This window comes from Protopterus annectens, chromosome 14.part0 (genome assembly GCF_019279795.1).
Source record: "Protopterus annectens isolate FY-2018-M chromosome 14.part0, PAN1.0, whole genome shotgun sequence".
Lineage (NCBI taxonomy): Eukaryota > Metazoa > Chordata > Ceratodontiformes > Protopteridae > Protopterus > Protopterus annectens.
This window is the reverse complement of record NC_056748.1, coordinates 536,591,070-536,606,177: the sequence shown is the minus strand read 5'-3', so window position 1 is coordinate 536,606,177 and position 15,108 is coordinate 536,591,070. Positions and strand designations below refer to the sequence as shown.

Genomic DNA, 15,108 nt, shown 5'->3' with positions numbered 1-15,108 from the left:
TATGACTGAACAAAAGTATACTGGAGAACACATCAAAACAATGGAAGCTGCCAAGATTCAAACCACCATGTACGAAAATATTACAGGCCAAAATTCCCAACCGATTTTGCAGCAAAGAGACAAAATGTATTCAAACCATGGGGTAACACCTTTACCACGTCAAAAAGGTGTCCAAGAAGCTTGTTTTTCCTCCAACATCGGAGGACAGCCACGATGATCCATGCACTGCAAGAGTACCATTCTATCCTGGCAATTGCTTCACAACTGTATATAGAAACATTTAATCCAAATCATTAACTGGCACCACAACAATATTTCTCAGAAAAGCTGTTTTACAGCCAATGACCAGACAGAATGCATCATTGAGAGGATACATTTATCAAATGTCAAGTGCCCCAGCCATAATACAAGTGTCTCCTCAAATCAATCCCCAACGAATCTACTGCCCACCAAACTTGCAGACCAATACTGGCATCCTTTCATGCAGTCACATTGAAACACAAAAATACAGGTCCGCTGATCAGGAACAACCAGGCTCTCAACTGCCAGACAACACACCCGTCTGCAGAAAGGTCCAAGAATCATAGTTGCATTGTCAAGCATCCTTGTCCACACTAACAGTAACATGATATACCTGCATACACTAGTATTGTGTCATTCTTGATAATGTAAAAAGCCAGACAATATTATAAGAAGGGTGAAGCCACAGCCAGGCAACATAACAAGAAGAGCACAGCCGCAGTCACCATTCAGATGAGCAAACGGGAGCAGCATGAGCCATCTAAGGATGGATAGCCCGTTGAGTACCTGCCACAATGCATGCCCATAATGCATGGCAACCCAGTAACAAATTAGGGTGTGGGCTAAGCCTCTCCCCTTCCACTCAAATCAGATCCAACACAATATGTGTGTAGAACACAGATGCTTGACAAAGCCCAAAGCCACATGGGATATAAACATTGTATAATTGACACCGGGTCAAATCCACTGTTGTTATGTTACTCATTATAGTTGCCTATACAATCATTGCTTCCACTTTCTCCATCTAGTATACCATAACGCCATCTAAATGTTTGATTTGCCAAATGCACATCCAACCTTCTTGTTGCATCCCACCTGCCCACCCGAGGGCATACATTGGCAGCAGGACATCAGTAGTATTCTGCAGGAGCACCAGCGTGGGAAATGGCAACCCTCCCCAAAACAAACCTGTCAGTTGCTTGACATTTACTAGTTTCTTTAGAGAATTTGTAAAACAGCAGTGATTTTATTTGCTGATGATTAATTTCTGCTTTTAAACTCTGCTGTATAAAACATAGTAAGGGATAGCTAAAATGTCTGGAAATCTAAACTGATAGAAAGACAAGCAGATATATGTCCTTATCTATCAAGGTGCTAGAAGACATCAGTAGCCATAAACTGAAAGTGCTTCAAAAATAAATATCTGTGTATATTTATATGAACCTTTATATTATTTATGTTTCCTTAGAAGGAATTTAGGTTTCTGTATCTTTAAATGTGAACCTAGCTTATTTTCTGACTAGACGTCAATTAGAAAGAGTCAGGGGATGGCGTACACAAGTAAATGCGACAAGCAATAAGTAACTCAAGTTTCTAGTGATGTTTGTGGCTGTTAAATTGTCTCGAGAACCAAGCAGGAAAAGGTATGTGTTTTTCTTTTTTCTTTTCTCTCCTCTTATTTGGTGACAAACTCATGTAGTGTGCACGCAAGCACTCTAGTTTACGGAGTAGTGTTCACAACTGTCAAACTTTGCATTTTAAACATGCTATGCCTTATTTCTCTACAAAAGAAAAGACAACAGGATATCTAAGCTAGTCACAAGCATCTTTCAACTCCGGATGTCTGGAGCCACAACACACATGACTTATAGCCTCAAAATATCACTTAAAACATATTTTTTCACTGGACTATATCAGTATGTGCACATGGGTCAAAGGCAGAACATCTTTTAAGATTATTTAAAGTAGTCTTATGATACATCCTAACTGAAATACTTCATTTCAAAAGCAACACATTTCTGCCCAGCATTAGCGTTTATCCAAACAGGGACACTTTTAACTTATAAAAGTAATACTATCAGGGATGTAACTAATAATAAGTTATATAGCAGCCATTACTATACCTATTAAGCAATATAACCATATACTGATTAAAGTATTATAAGTTAATGAAGATTTAATAAAAAGAAGAGAAAAATAAAACAACAAAACACAAAGAGAAAATAAATAAATAAATAAATAAATAAACTATTTGGGAACATTATTATGCATTGATTACTCTGATTAAGAATATGAAAATAATAGATGGATAATAATGAAAAATAGAGTAATGTTTAAATTATGCTTAGTATATTGATGTGATTTGAGATAAATGTATTTACATTTATGCTAATTTTGACATTTAAAATATAATTGAAAACAGTACCTGTTTTGGTGTAACTTGAAGACAGTAAGAACTTTTCTTTTGTTGTTAGTATTATTATTTAGATTTTTACAGAATATAACATATGTAAGATTATTTGTCCTTTAGTTTTTTTTCTTTTGCTCAACAGTTTTCCAATTATTTACTTCAGCATTTCTCTTGATTGTACTTATTGTCCAGTCCATAGATTCTTCATGTGTTAGGATGTTGTTGTTGGTAAGGTATTTTATTGCTGAATCTACTGTTTCAAAGATTTTTATTCCATTTGGTAGAAAAACTTTCAGTCTTGCTGGAAATAAAAGATGGGCTTTCAGTTGCTTTTTCTTCAAGGTTTTTTATTGGTAGAAATTCTTTTCTTTTGAAACCACCTTTGTAGAATAATCATTGTCAAATCTTATTAATGAATCATTGTATTTGATGGGAGAATTTGCCCAAGCATTTCTTAATATAAGATCTTTATCTTGTGTAGAAAAAAGTCTCACAATTATAGATCTCGGCTTGTTCTTACCGGAGAAGAAGCATTTCCAGAAGCTGCTAGTGATCTATGCCCGTTCTATACCATATGAAAGAGCTTCAGGTATTTTTGTTACATCTGGTATCCAGGTGGTAAGAAAGTTTATCATATTGTCCCCTTCAGATTTTTCTGGTAGACCATATATTCTAATATTATTTCTTCTTGTTCGGTTTTCCATATCATCAAGCTTTTCTAGTAAATATGTATTCTGTTGAAGTAAGAATTCAGTTTGTTGTTCTTCTATTTGGACTCTAGTGTCAATGTCACTTAATGACTGTTCAATAAGTGATATCTGTCCTTTCTGCTGTGTAAACATTTCTTGAAGCTGTTCCAGTTGTTGTGAGCACTTTTCTTTAAAAGTATCTATTTTATTGTCCATCTTGTCGATTTTATTGTAAGTTCCTGTATATTTGTAATGAGAGACTGCAGGTCTTTTTGAGAGAAGAGTCTTGTGCTGTATTCCTTAGATGACTCATGCTGTAAAGCTGATATTGGTGCTGATTTTCCAGTAATTAATTTGACAGGAATTATTCAAGGTCTGACAATAAAATTTTTCTTATAGATGCTCAGAGTTATTAGAAATAAGTTAGTAATAAAAATTTCTTCAAATTAAATATTATTTTGTAAAATTCCTGTCAGGAATTGTATTGAGGTAAGAGAGCTGAAATGAAGTGCAGCTATCAGTTCAGCATCCTAGCCACGCCCCCCGATCCACTAATTTCTAATGACCAAATGACTCAATCTATTCAAATGACAATTAAATAAAGTCCCTTCAGAAAACTGAGCTACACTCAGTTCATGATCCTAAATAGTGCCTACCACCCCGACCCAAATAAACAAATTTAAACCTACTTCATCCCCCTTATGTCCACATTGTAATAGCCAGAATGCTGACATACTTCATATATTCTGAAGCTGTAAATGCTCATACAAATTATGGTGTTCACTCAAAGCCAGATTAAGCAAAATGGGATATCAGAAATCTACATTATCCTGGAAATTTGCCCTATTACATGTTCCCCCTGTGAAGCTAAAGAAACATCAAGAAAGAATATTAATTACACTATTCACACTTATAAAGTACTATATTACAATGAACTGGAAAGACAGAACTCAGATGTCTTGGAATGAATTCAGACAAATAGCTATTAGATACATAACAGCACACAGATTTTTAATCCATACCCAAAAACAAAATAAACATTTTGTTGAATTTTGGAACTCGCTAATGGATCATATACTGAGATAACACCCACTAACTTCTACCAATGTCCAATTATTAAGAAATAAAATTATTTTTTCTCTACACTCCATCCCCAAAACCTCTCCCTTTCCATCATTTATGTATAATCAGTACACTTTTGGGATACTTGTTATAATCCAGCCTAATTTTATTCTTCCTCAGTAGAAATAGTTACATACCAAATACACCTACAATGTCATCGTAGTTTTACTGGCAAGCAGTACATATGTATATATGTATATAGTTTATTGAATGATTTAATATTTCTCTCAACTTGTTTGCTAATCACGTGATAACACCATCCTGTCACTCTATTACATTTCATTGTACTTAACATTGCTATCTAACTATTTTTGTTTTCTGGTCCGATATGTTTCTTCTTGGTATTAAACTCAATGGAAATGTTATTTAAAAAATGTTAATAAAGAGATTGTTAAAAAAATATTTATGCAACGGAGAAAGCCAAACAAATCAATACAAAAAAAAAAAAAAAAGCAGCTCCAAAGATATTTGATGAGAAATACAGGCAAAAGCACTCAGATATGGAAAATTTCACAATAAAAAAGAATAAGATCACAAAGGGGGAATGCAGAACATAAAATTAGTAAACCAGAAGTTAAACAAATAGAAGGTGAAGTTATGGAATACCTGTGAAGTGAAAGATTTAGTGTAGAAAGCCAAATACTGGTCATGTCACAGCATGATGGAACAATGAGTCCCAAAAATAAGGAGAAACAAGTGGAGCAGGAGATATCTGAAGAAGAAATATGGAAATGGAAAAGAAAAGTATTTTACTGTCGTGCAATGTTTATGCAAAGGAGAAAGCAAAACTAGTCAATACAAAAAAGCAGCACCAAAGATATTTGAAGAGAAATACAGGCAACGGTACATGGATGTGGACATTTTTCACAGTACAAAAAAATAAGAAAACAAAGAGTAAAAGTAGGAAACAGGATTAGTAATGGAGAGTAGAAGAAATAGAAAATGATGTTATGGGTTACCAGCAAACTGAATGATTTAGTGTAGGAAATCCATTTCTGGTAAAGTCACAGCAAGATGGAATAATGATTCCCCAAATTAATGAGAAACATATGGAATGGGAAGCATCTGATCATTTGCCATAGGAAGATACTTTGGAGGCTCCAGTAGGAAACCATTACAAAATTCAGTTGGAGTTACACAGTAAAGGAAGGAGCAGGAAACAGTGGCAACTCTGGCACAGTCAATATTGTGGAATGATAGGCCAGTGAGTTCCCATATGAAAAAGCAGCAGATGACACAGGATGCAGCTGAGGAGAATATGTCACAGGACAATGTTCTGGAACTTTCTGTACAATGCCTGCAGGAAACAGAGAACAAAGAATATGCCTTCAGTTCAGAAGAAAATGATCCAAGGGAAGAGTTGCTTGATTTAATAGAGACAGATAGACATATTAAGATCAACGAAAGAAATTGATTACAGAAAGTCAATAAGACCTACAATATTAGAAGTCTGATAAAACAAATGAACATAGTAATCAAGACTATTAACAGAAATTCATGTGATACAACAGAAGTAAATAGGAAATATTACTGTGCAGCTAAATTAGTAACAGCTAACGTCTTCCACTAAAACACAGGGCAATAAGGGAAAGGAAGGGAAGAAATCAAATGCCACCGTGGAAGAATCGAATAGAGAAATCAAATGCCACCGTGGAAGAATCGAATAGAGAAATCAAATGCCACCGTGGAAGAATCGAATAGAGAAATCAAATGCCACCGTGGAAGAATCGAATAGAGAAATCAAATGCCACCATGGAAGAATCGAATAGAGAAAACTATAAAGCAATTAAGACAAGAAATATCACTGTCAGAGTATAAAAGAAGGAACAGATAAACAAAAATGTTTAGAAAGACAGACATGATAAAAATAGCACTCAGTCTCAGACCATACCAGGATCTATCGTACAGTATTGCAAATAACAAACTAAAGATATCAACACAGGCAGAAAAGCTTAGAAGATGTGCAGATAAATATAAAGGAAAAGTATAAAATTAGCAGTTCATTGAAAAAAACTTTTACAGAGAATTAGGAAACAAAGCAAAAGGAATAGAAACACCACCAAAGAAAGAAGAAACAGTCACATTCTGGATAAATATATATGAAGACTCTGTGGAACATAACAAAGCTGTTGAACAGATAGAAGAAGAAATGTACAGGATATGAAATGGGATGAAGTAATGGCCAAAGAAATTGAAACATAATTAAGAAATGTCTAAAATTAAGAAAGGTCTAAATGGAAAACCCCAGACCCAGATGCAGCACATGCCTTCTGGTTAAAATGAACATCTTTACAAGACATGTATCCCTAAGTAAGAACTACTTATATGTGCATCCTGAACAATCACCACCTTGGTTAACAACAGGAAAAATGATACTCCTCCTTAAGAGTGAACCTGCAAGCTGTTCTAAAAACTATACACCAGTAACTTGCCTTTCAGTGATGTATAAATTATATACTGGAACTGATGTCAACAGAGTTTATAAACATTTAGAAGAAAACTCAGTCATGGTGATAGCGCAGAAGGGTAACAAAAGAAAGTCATGTGAAACAAATGATCATTTGTTGTTAAATAAAGTCATAACAGAGAATTGTAAAAAGGGGAAGAATCCAAGTGTGACATGGATAGATTACAAAAAAGTATTTGACGGTATCTCTCATTCATGGATAAAGGAAGGCTTATAAATGTATAAGATACACCCTGCATTGATAAATTACATTACAGTGACCATGAAACAGTGGCAAACCACTTTGCAGTTAAGCCATAATAAAGGGCAAATTATTATCCCAGAGATAAAAAATTCAAAGGGGGATATTCCAGGGTGAGTCTTTGTCATCTCTGCTCTTATGTCTTGCCTTTAAACCATTAAGCTATCAACTTAACAGATTAGGTCATGATTACAATTTGGCTCCCAGAAAGCAACAAAATGTAAAGACTCTTCATCTTCTTTTTGTGGATGATTTAAAACTGCAAAGCTCATCAGATGAAGAGCTGAAATTACAACTGCAAGTTGTCAAAACTTTCTCGGATACTATAAGAATGTCATTTGGTCTTGATAAATGTGCAAAAGTAACATTTAAAGCAGGAAAGCTGCAGCACCAAGAAAATATCAGTTTGGGACAGCAATATATAAATATTTGGGAACTGATGAAGGATCAACAATAAAACATGAACAAATGGGAACAAAACTTAATAATGTATATTTTAGAAGATTACAATTAATACTGAAAACAGCCTTGACATCTAGGAACAAAGTCCAGGCTATAAACCAAGTTGCTCTACCTGTCCTAACTTACAGTATTGAGGTGAATGACTGGCCCCAAAAGGAATTAGACCATTTGGACAGGAAAACAGAAAAAAATGCTTCCCACTTATCAAATGATATATAAAAATCAGTGTATACCAAGATTATATATTCCTCATTCTGAAGGAAGTATTGGGCTCCTCAAAATTGATTATATGTATAGATCTGCAATCATAGGGCTGCATACATATCTGCTGAACTCACCAGATCCAAACATAGTGAAAGTTTTAAAACATGAGAAGAACAAGTCTAAGATGACTTCCCTGCTTAGTTTAGCAGACGTATATCAGTGTCATGTATGAATGGAAATTAAACCAGAAGTAGACAAAAATCAAGCAGCAGCTGATATTGTGCCAAAAAACAAAATAAATAATACAAGGAGAAGAATAAAATGAGAAAGCAAGAAAAGTGGAAAAGGCATAAAAATTTTTGCAAGTGCAGAAAACTTCTGGAATAATCTCATGTTGATAAAGATCTGATGCAAGAATGGTTTAAGGAGAAGTGAATTTAAACCAAAAAATGAAAGGTTAATATTGGCAACCTAGGCTAGTGAACTATGTATGCGTTGGTTTAGTCCACTGAACATGTGGGAGAAACAGAGAAATGCAGTTTCTGTAAAACAGAACTGGAAACAGTCACAATCTTTTGGCTGGGTGTGATACACTAATGGCAGAGGGCCTTTATACTGAAAGGCATAATAATGTGGCAAGACTATTGCATTGGGGATTGTGCAAACATTACAATAATGAAGTAGCTGAAAAGCATTGGAAACATGAGCCGCAGAGCATTACAGAGAATGATGAAGTTTCTATCTCATGGGATCACCCATTACCAACAGTTCAAAAAACAGATGTTAAGAAAAACAAATATGGTAGTCCAAGAAAAGAAGACAAAAGTATCATTGAGGACTGAAATTGCTACACCCAGAGAAGCACAAAATCACAAAATATCAGGATTTGCAGGCAGAAATGAGGACAGTGTGGAAGAAGGTTACCCAGACAGTTCCAATAGTAGTAAGAGCAATGGATCTCATAAAAAAGAATTTACAGTCATATTTAGATATGCTACAGATACATGTAACTCTGCATGAATTGAAGGAGTCCATTCTGAGCACATTGCTGGTGCTGCAAACAACACTTGTCTAACATCAAAGATTGAAACAATACTAATTTCATGAACTATTATCATACTTTGACTTAGGAATGGGTTCCATTCCTGTCATGGTATTACAAACCCAAAAGACTTGGAGAAATTAAACCGAGGGCTCTTGTAGCCCTAGTGCAGTAATTTGCATTTGTCAACACTCAACTTAAATTACCACCTTTCTAAACATTTGGTCAACAATTCCAAGTTCTTCAGACTTTTCACCATCTCATACTACTGCATTTAACTTAGTGTCATCCGCTAAGAGGGTTATCCTGTTCTATGTTCCCTAAGATATGTCAGAAGCAAACAAAATAAGCAATACAAAACAGAGGAGTAACCTCTCCATATTCAACAAATCCTGTCATCACAACCCTTTGTATCATCCCATTCAAGCATGCAACAATCCATTTCTTAGTCATATCTTAAACACTCTACTTATAACAATCAGCTGTCTGTGTGGAATAAAGTCAAAGATCCTGATGAAGTAGATGTAGACCATGTTTACTAAAACTTTCCTGCCACGTTTGCTTGTAACCCAGTCAGAAAACTGAGTCAGGTTTGACTGATTACTCCTTCTGGCTATGATCCCATTTTAGTTGCTGTCTTGGAGATCACTGTCCTCAATGAAGCCAATCAGCTTTCCCTTCAGGATTTTCTCCATGACTTTGTATTCTACTGTTGTTAAGCTAGTAGGTCTGCAATTTGTCCTGCCTCCCTAACTTCTTGTCCCAAAGTACCATACATGCTGTCCTTTAGTCCTCAAGGACTTTTGCACTGGTCAGTGGTCTGGTGAAGATATCTGCCAGGAAATGTGCTGACAAACTGGCAAGATTCCTTAGGATTCTGAAAGCCATAGTAGTCCTTGTAATTCATCCTCCCTAACAGTGGCCAGTCCTTTCTTTATTTTGATGTCTCCTTGCCACCATGAAACCCTCGTCTGCTTTCCTTTATGAAGACTGAAACAGAATGTCCATTCAGTACCTCTGCTTTTTCCTATCCTCTAGGATCTCTATCTCACCTTTGCTCAGCCTGGCCAGGCCTGTGCATTCTGTTCTCCTTTCTTCTGTATAACTAAAAGAGTATTAAATGAATGCTTTTATTTTAATTAACTGTAACTGAAACCATTTAATATGCCATTACTCTGCTCTTTTGTTTCTCTGCAGAGAGGACAGTGCTCTGTACTTGGCAGGGCTGGGCACATTGGGACTGGAAATCTATGAGCAAGTACCGAAACTCGATGCCGTGATCTTTCCTGCTGGGGCTCACTGCGGTCTTCTTGCAGGATCAGCTGCTGCACTAAAGCATCTCAATCCACACATCACCGTGATTGTAAGTCATGTGTTCTGCATTTTTGAGAATCCATCTCTGTTATTTTAAGTTGCATTTTCTTTTGGATTTTTCAGAACCTAGTACATTATCCATACTGCGCTTAATATACCTATGCATTCTAGCACTAGGAATGTCTCAGCATAAGAATGACTTTTCACCTTAGAAATAAATGCATTTCTTGTTAGAACAGACCTACTCCCTTACCCCTGTGCACATGGTAAAGTTAAAAAGTTCATGCAGTAATATGAGGTCATACCTTGGAATTCATGCATTCCTGTAGAGAAAGGATCACTTGTAGAGCAGCAACAGATGAGCAAACAAATGCTTAAATGTGGCTTGACTCATAAGTGCAATGTTGTTTTGGGCATCTTTTAGAATTCGGGATATTAAATTACTGATATTGTACTTATCCAAACAATCACCCATACTACAGCTACAGCTTTTACACAGGAAACCTTGACAGTCTGTGAGATTTGATATCTACAGAAACCTGCCACCAACTCACATTATACCTACAGTTATCATAGATAAAATCTTGAGAATCTGTCTTAAAAATCTATGAAATATGTGGCCTACAGAAACATGCCACCCACCCACATCACACCCAGAGTTGTCACGAATGAAACCATAACAGTCTTTCTGGTGTGATTCCTACTTAAGCATGCCAGACCCTCACATTACACCTACAACTATTGCAGAGGAAAAGCTAAGAGTTTATAAGGTACCTATAGAGACATATCACTCACCTGCATTACACCCATAACTGTAACAGAGGAAACCTGACAGTCTGTAAGCTTTAATACTACAGAAACATACCACCTATCTGCATCCACATTACAGCCACGGGTGTCAGACAAAATAGCCACAGCAACCACAGAGGAAACCCCGGCAGTCTGTAACATGGATACTACAATAACATACCAACCATCCGCATCTACATTACAGCCACGGCTATCACAGATAAAACCCCATACAGTAGTTAAAATGTGATACTTACAGATAAAAACACCCAACAAACCACATTAATACCCACAGCTACCAAACAGGAAACCTTGGCAGTCGTGAAATATGATACCTGCATATCACACATTCACATTGCACAACTAAAACTGATAAAACGTGACAGTATATACAATGTGATACCTATGGAAACATACTACACATCACATTTCAGTCAGCTATCACATGAAACCTTGACAGTCTTTGAGATGTGATACTTACAGAAGCATACTCCCTCCACCCCCATATCACACCTGCATCTATCACAGAAAAAGCACTGAATGAGTCCACGAGATGTGCCACTAACTCTCATAGGTATGCCCTGACTCCTCTGACCAGCTTTCTGCACAGGTACAATAAGTGAATGCATTTCTAGCATATTCCATCACTCACCTGTTGCAGTTTGATCAGTTGTTAGTTGTGAAAGTTAGGGATGGTTGAATTTTCATCAGCTTATCTTATATATTATCAGATTTGAAATGATTCATAATTCTGTGTATTAAACTTGTGCTCTGTTTTATTTATTTATTTAATTGTTAACCAGGTAGGTGGATTGGTCCTTGGACCCTTTTCAGCAATAACCTGAGCAAATGGGCAAGTGCAACAATACAGAGAAGTTCAGAATATTGCAAAACATTGCAATCATTACAGAGCATAATATGCAGTGCATCAGAAAGCTTTGAAACAAATCTTATGTTCTTAAAACATGACTGAACTGCTGAACTGGACTACTGATCTTCTAGAAGCTTGTTTAATATAACCCCATGTCTGTACTTCTTACTGCCACAATATAATCTGCTAATTTCTTAGAAGTAGAAAGAGGCATATATAATATTTACAGCAGTGATAGTTTCTTTTATAAACTAGGTAAATGCTTTGTGGTAAACGGGTCCTTCTTTTTCCTGTTTATTTAGTTTTAGTAGGAGGAGTTACCCAGCCTGATATTAATCTCATAGGCTGTAAATTTCAGAGATTGCATTTTGAGAATAACTGCATCTAACATTGCTTTGAGACCACACATGAAAACTGCTTACAAACCTATATGACAATCAGTACAGTAAGACTGCCATTTACTTATCTGTCTTAATTAAATGTTAATTGTTCCATGTGTATCTTTGTGAGAAATCTTTATACTTCTTCTGTGTACAAGGTGCTCTGTTTGGTGAGTATAAAAGGCAGCACTGAAATTCTATAAATGGCCAAGCTAGCACAATTATTTTCTCGATAATTTTGATATTCTTTTTAGTGTTGGACAAGGTATTCCTAATACTGTCCTTAAACACTGCTGAGACATTTTGATCAAAACTAAGACTGCCATCTATTTTAAGTCCATGGCTATTTGTGGTATATTTCCCAGTGTATGATACTATATTCCTTTACTTCAGATATGAAGCTGTTGTCAGAGGACCATAAGCACCTTGTATATGGTCCTCCCTGATGACTCACTGACTCTGAGCCAGAGGTGACAGTGCTTCTCTTCTTGTAGTCACCTGCACCTTTTGCCACCTATTCCTCTGAAAAGGAGATAGCAAACAGTAAAGCACCCCACAGTGTGCTGAGTGATACCCACTAGTCATGTGTTCGGCAGCGGACAGAATTCACCCATTCTAATTTTCACTGTTCTATGAAATCTCACTTGTTAATATACTTAATTGTGTAGCAGTTCATTTTCATCTGATTTAGCATACACAGATGTGCAATCATACTAAATACTTTTCCGGGAATAAAATTTGCTCTATGAACTGAAAGATCGTTATCTTACAGCAGCAGCAGTTACGAGTTTAAAGAATTCCACCAGATACAGAAAACAAGGCCTTTCCTTCATGAACCCATAATGATTTTAGCCTAAGAACAAGTGGTTTCTGGTTTGTTTTTTTAGTAGAGCTATCATTAATGCCCATTGATTTATTTATTTTTATTATTTTATTTTATATTTGTTAGCCAGGGGTGTCTGACTGAACCGAAAAGGCCCTTTTTCAGCAGAGGCCTGGGGAGAAAAACTCCACATAGAAAAATTACAGATACCTTTAGATATTTATAGACATGATCAGTATAAATCAGCTTTATCATGTTTGCATGTTTGATTGATAGCCTAGTAATTTTCTGGATCAGAAGCAATCATAGTTCTCAACAAGTCAGGGACAAATCTCAGAAGAATCAGGGACAAATCCAGAAATAATCAGGGACACTTTTAAAATATTAGTACTATTAACATGAGACATTTGTGGAATAAGAGTATGTGAATTAATACACATTTTCTAAAGTAAAACAAGTGTGTACCTATATTGTCATTATTAATTAAGTGTAAATCACCAACTTTTCTAAAAAAGCCACCAGTTTTTGGAGGGATTAAGAAGGACAGAGCTCATGCTTGGGTCAGAATCTGGAACATCCCTGAAAATCAGGGACAGTTGAAAAGTACTGAAACAATTTTTTTTTTGTAAGTGGGAAACACAATTGATTGTCATCACATATCTAATGCATACCCTTCTTTCAGTATTTTATATATATATATATATATGGATCCCTATCACAACACCGACACGCCACAAACCCGACACTCAAAACACCGTCACCAAAACACCGAAAACGCACAAAACCGACAACTCACAAAACCGAACACCATAACACCGACACCCAAAACACCGACATACAAAACGTAAACTACACATTCTACACAACTATACATGCACTAACCGTAACCCAAACCCTAACCCTAAGGTCCGACACTACCGCACACTTACCCTACCCGCACCCTAACCCTAACTCACTTAACCCGCCACTAAACCTACATTCCGTCACTATCGCACACTTACCCTACCCACACCCTAACCCTAACTCAGTTAACCCGCCACTAGACCTACATTCCGTCACTATCGCACACTTACCCTACCCACACCCTAACCCTAACTCACTTAACCCGCCACTACACCTAAAGTCCGTCACTATCGCACACTTACCTTACCCGCACCCTAAGTCTGACACTACTGCACACTCACCTTTCCTGCACTCTAACCCTAAATCCCACACTATCTCACACTTACCTGTCCGCTCCCTAACGCTAAATCCCTCACTATCGCACACTTACCGACTCGCGCTCACACGTTGCCCATGTCGGTGTTTCGGCTGTCGGGATTTCACCTTGTCGATCATCTGTCTCGTCAGTCTTCTTAGCATCGGTGTTTTGGCGTGTCGATCAAGTCAAGGAGACTCATATATATAAATATATATATATATATATATATATATGTGTGTGTGTGTGTGTGTGTGTGTGTGTGTGTGTGTGTGTGTGTGTGCATGTGTGTGTGTGTGTATGTATGTGTGTGTGTGTGTATATATATATATATATATATATATATATATATATATATATATGTAGTCAACATCATGTATGTTTATGTTTGTAATGACTGACTACAATAATGAGAAACTGGTTAAAAGACACATGACCTAAATTTACAAAATGCGTATTGCTCCTACAGGGAAAAACTGAGGTAATAAACTGGCAAAATAAATCAAATGAAAACAAAATTTTAATTCTGTCCAAAAATAACAACATGTTTAGAAATATATAACAATGGTGCTACATGAATATATATGAAAGAATGATTTTATATTTTATATAGAATATATGTTATATTTATGGAAAACATCTAGATATTGTAATAGTTATCTGAAAGACAAAACCATCATAGAACTAACATGGTTCACTAAATTTATAAAAGATGAGTTTTCATACATATAATACTGGACCTCATTAGATAAAATACATCTCCACAAGACACCATTATATATTAATACCAATCAAGTAATTAACTAATCAAAGTCACAAAAAACAATTGCCTACTACAATATAATTCCTTCCCTACATTAATTGAAAAATGTATATATGTTAAAACAGGTTTATCATCAAATGTTTGAAGTGAATCTGTGCAACCGATAGTTGTTTAAAAGGCTCTTTTCAAGGTTTTGTAATATTGTAAATTTTTTTTATTGAATCTACAATGCTGAAACCCTATTCCTGTTCTATGTCTCAGACAGTAAATGGGTTTTCAGGCAAAACTCCCAGACATATCGAATGTCAAACT

The 15,108-nt window shown here is 36.0% G+C and overlaps 1 protein-coding gene across 1 annotated transcript in view; it reads left to right on the top strand.

The window, feature by feature from the left end:
* LOC122789085 (L-threonine ammonia-lyase-like) overlaps positions 1-15,108 on the top strand; it is a 796,205-nt gene that overhangs the window by 231,766 nt on the left and 549,331 nt on the right. The window contains exon 4 of the mRNA XM_044056286.1: positions 9,856-10,021. Coding sequence (XP_043912221.1) covers positions 9,856-10,021 — 166 coding nt within the window. The remainder of the gene's footprint in view (positions 1-9,855; positions 10,022-15,108) is intronic.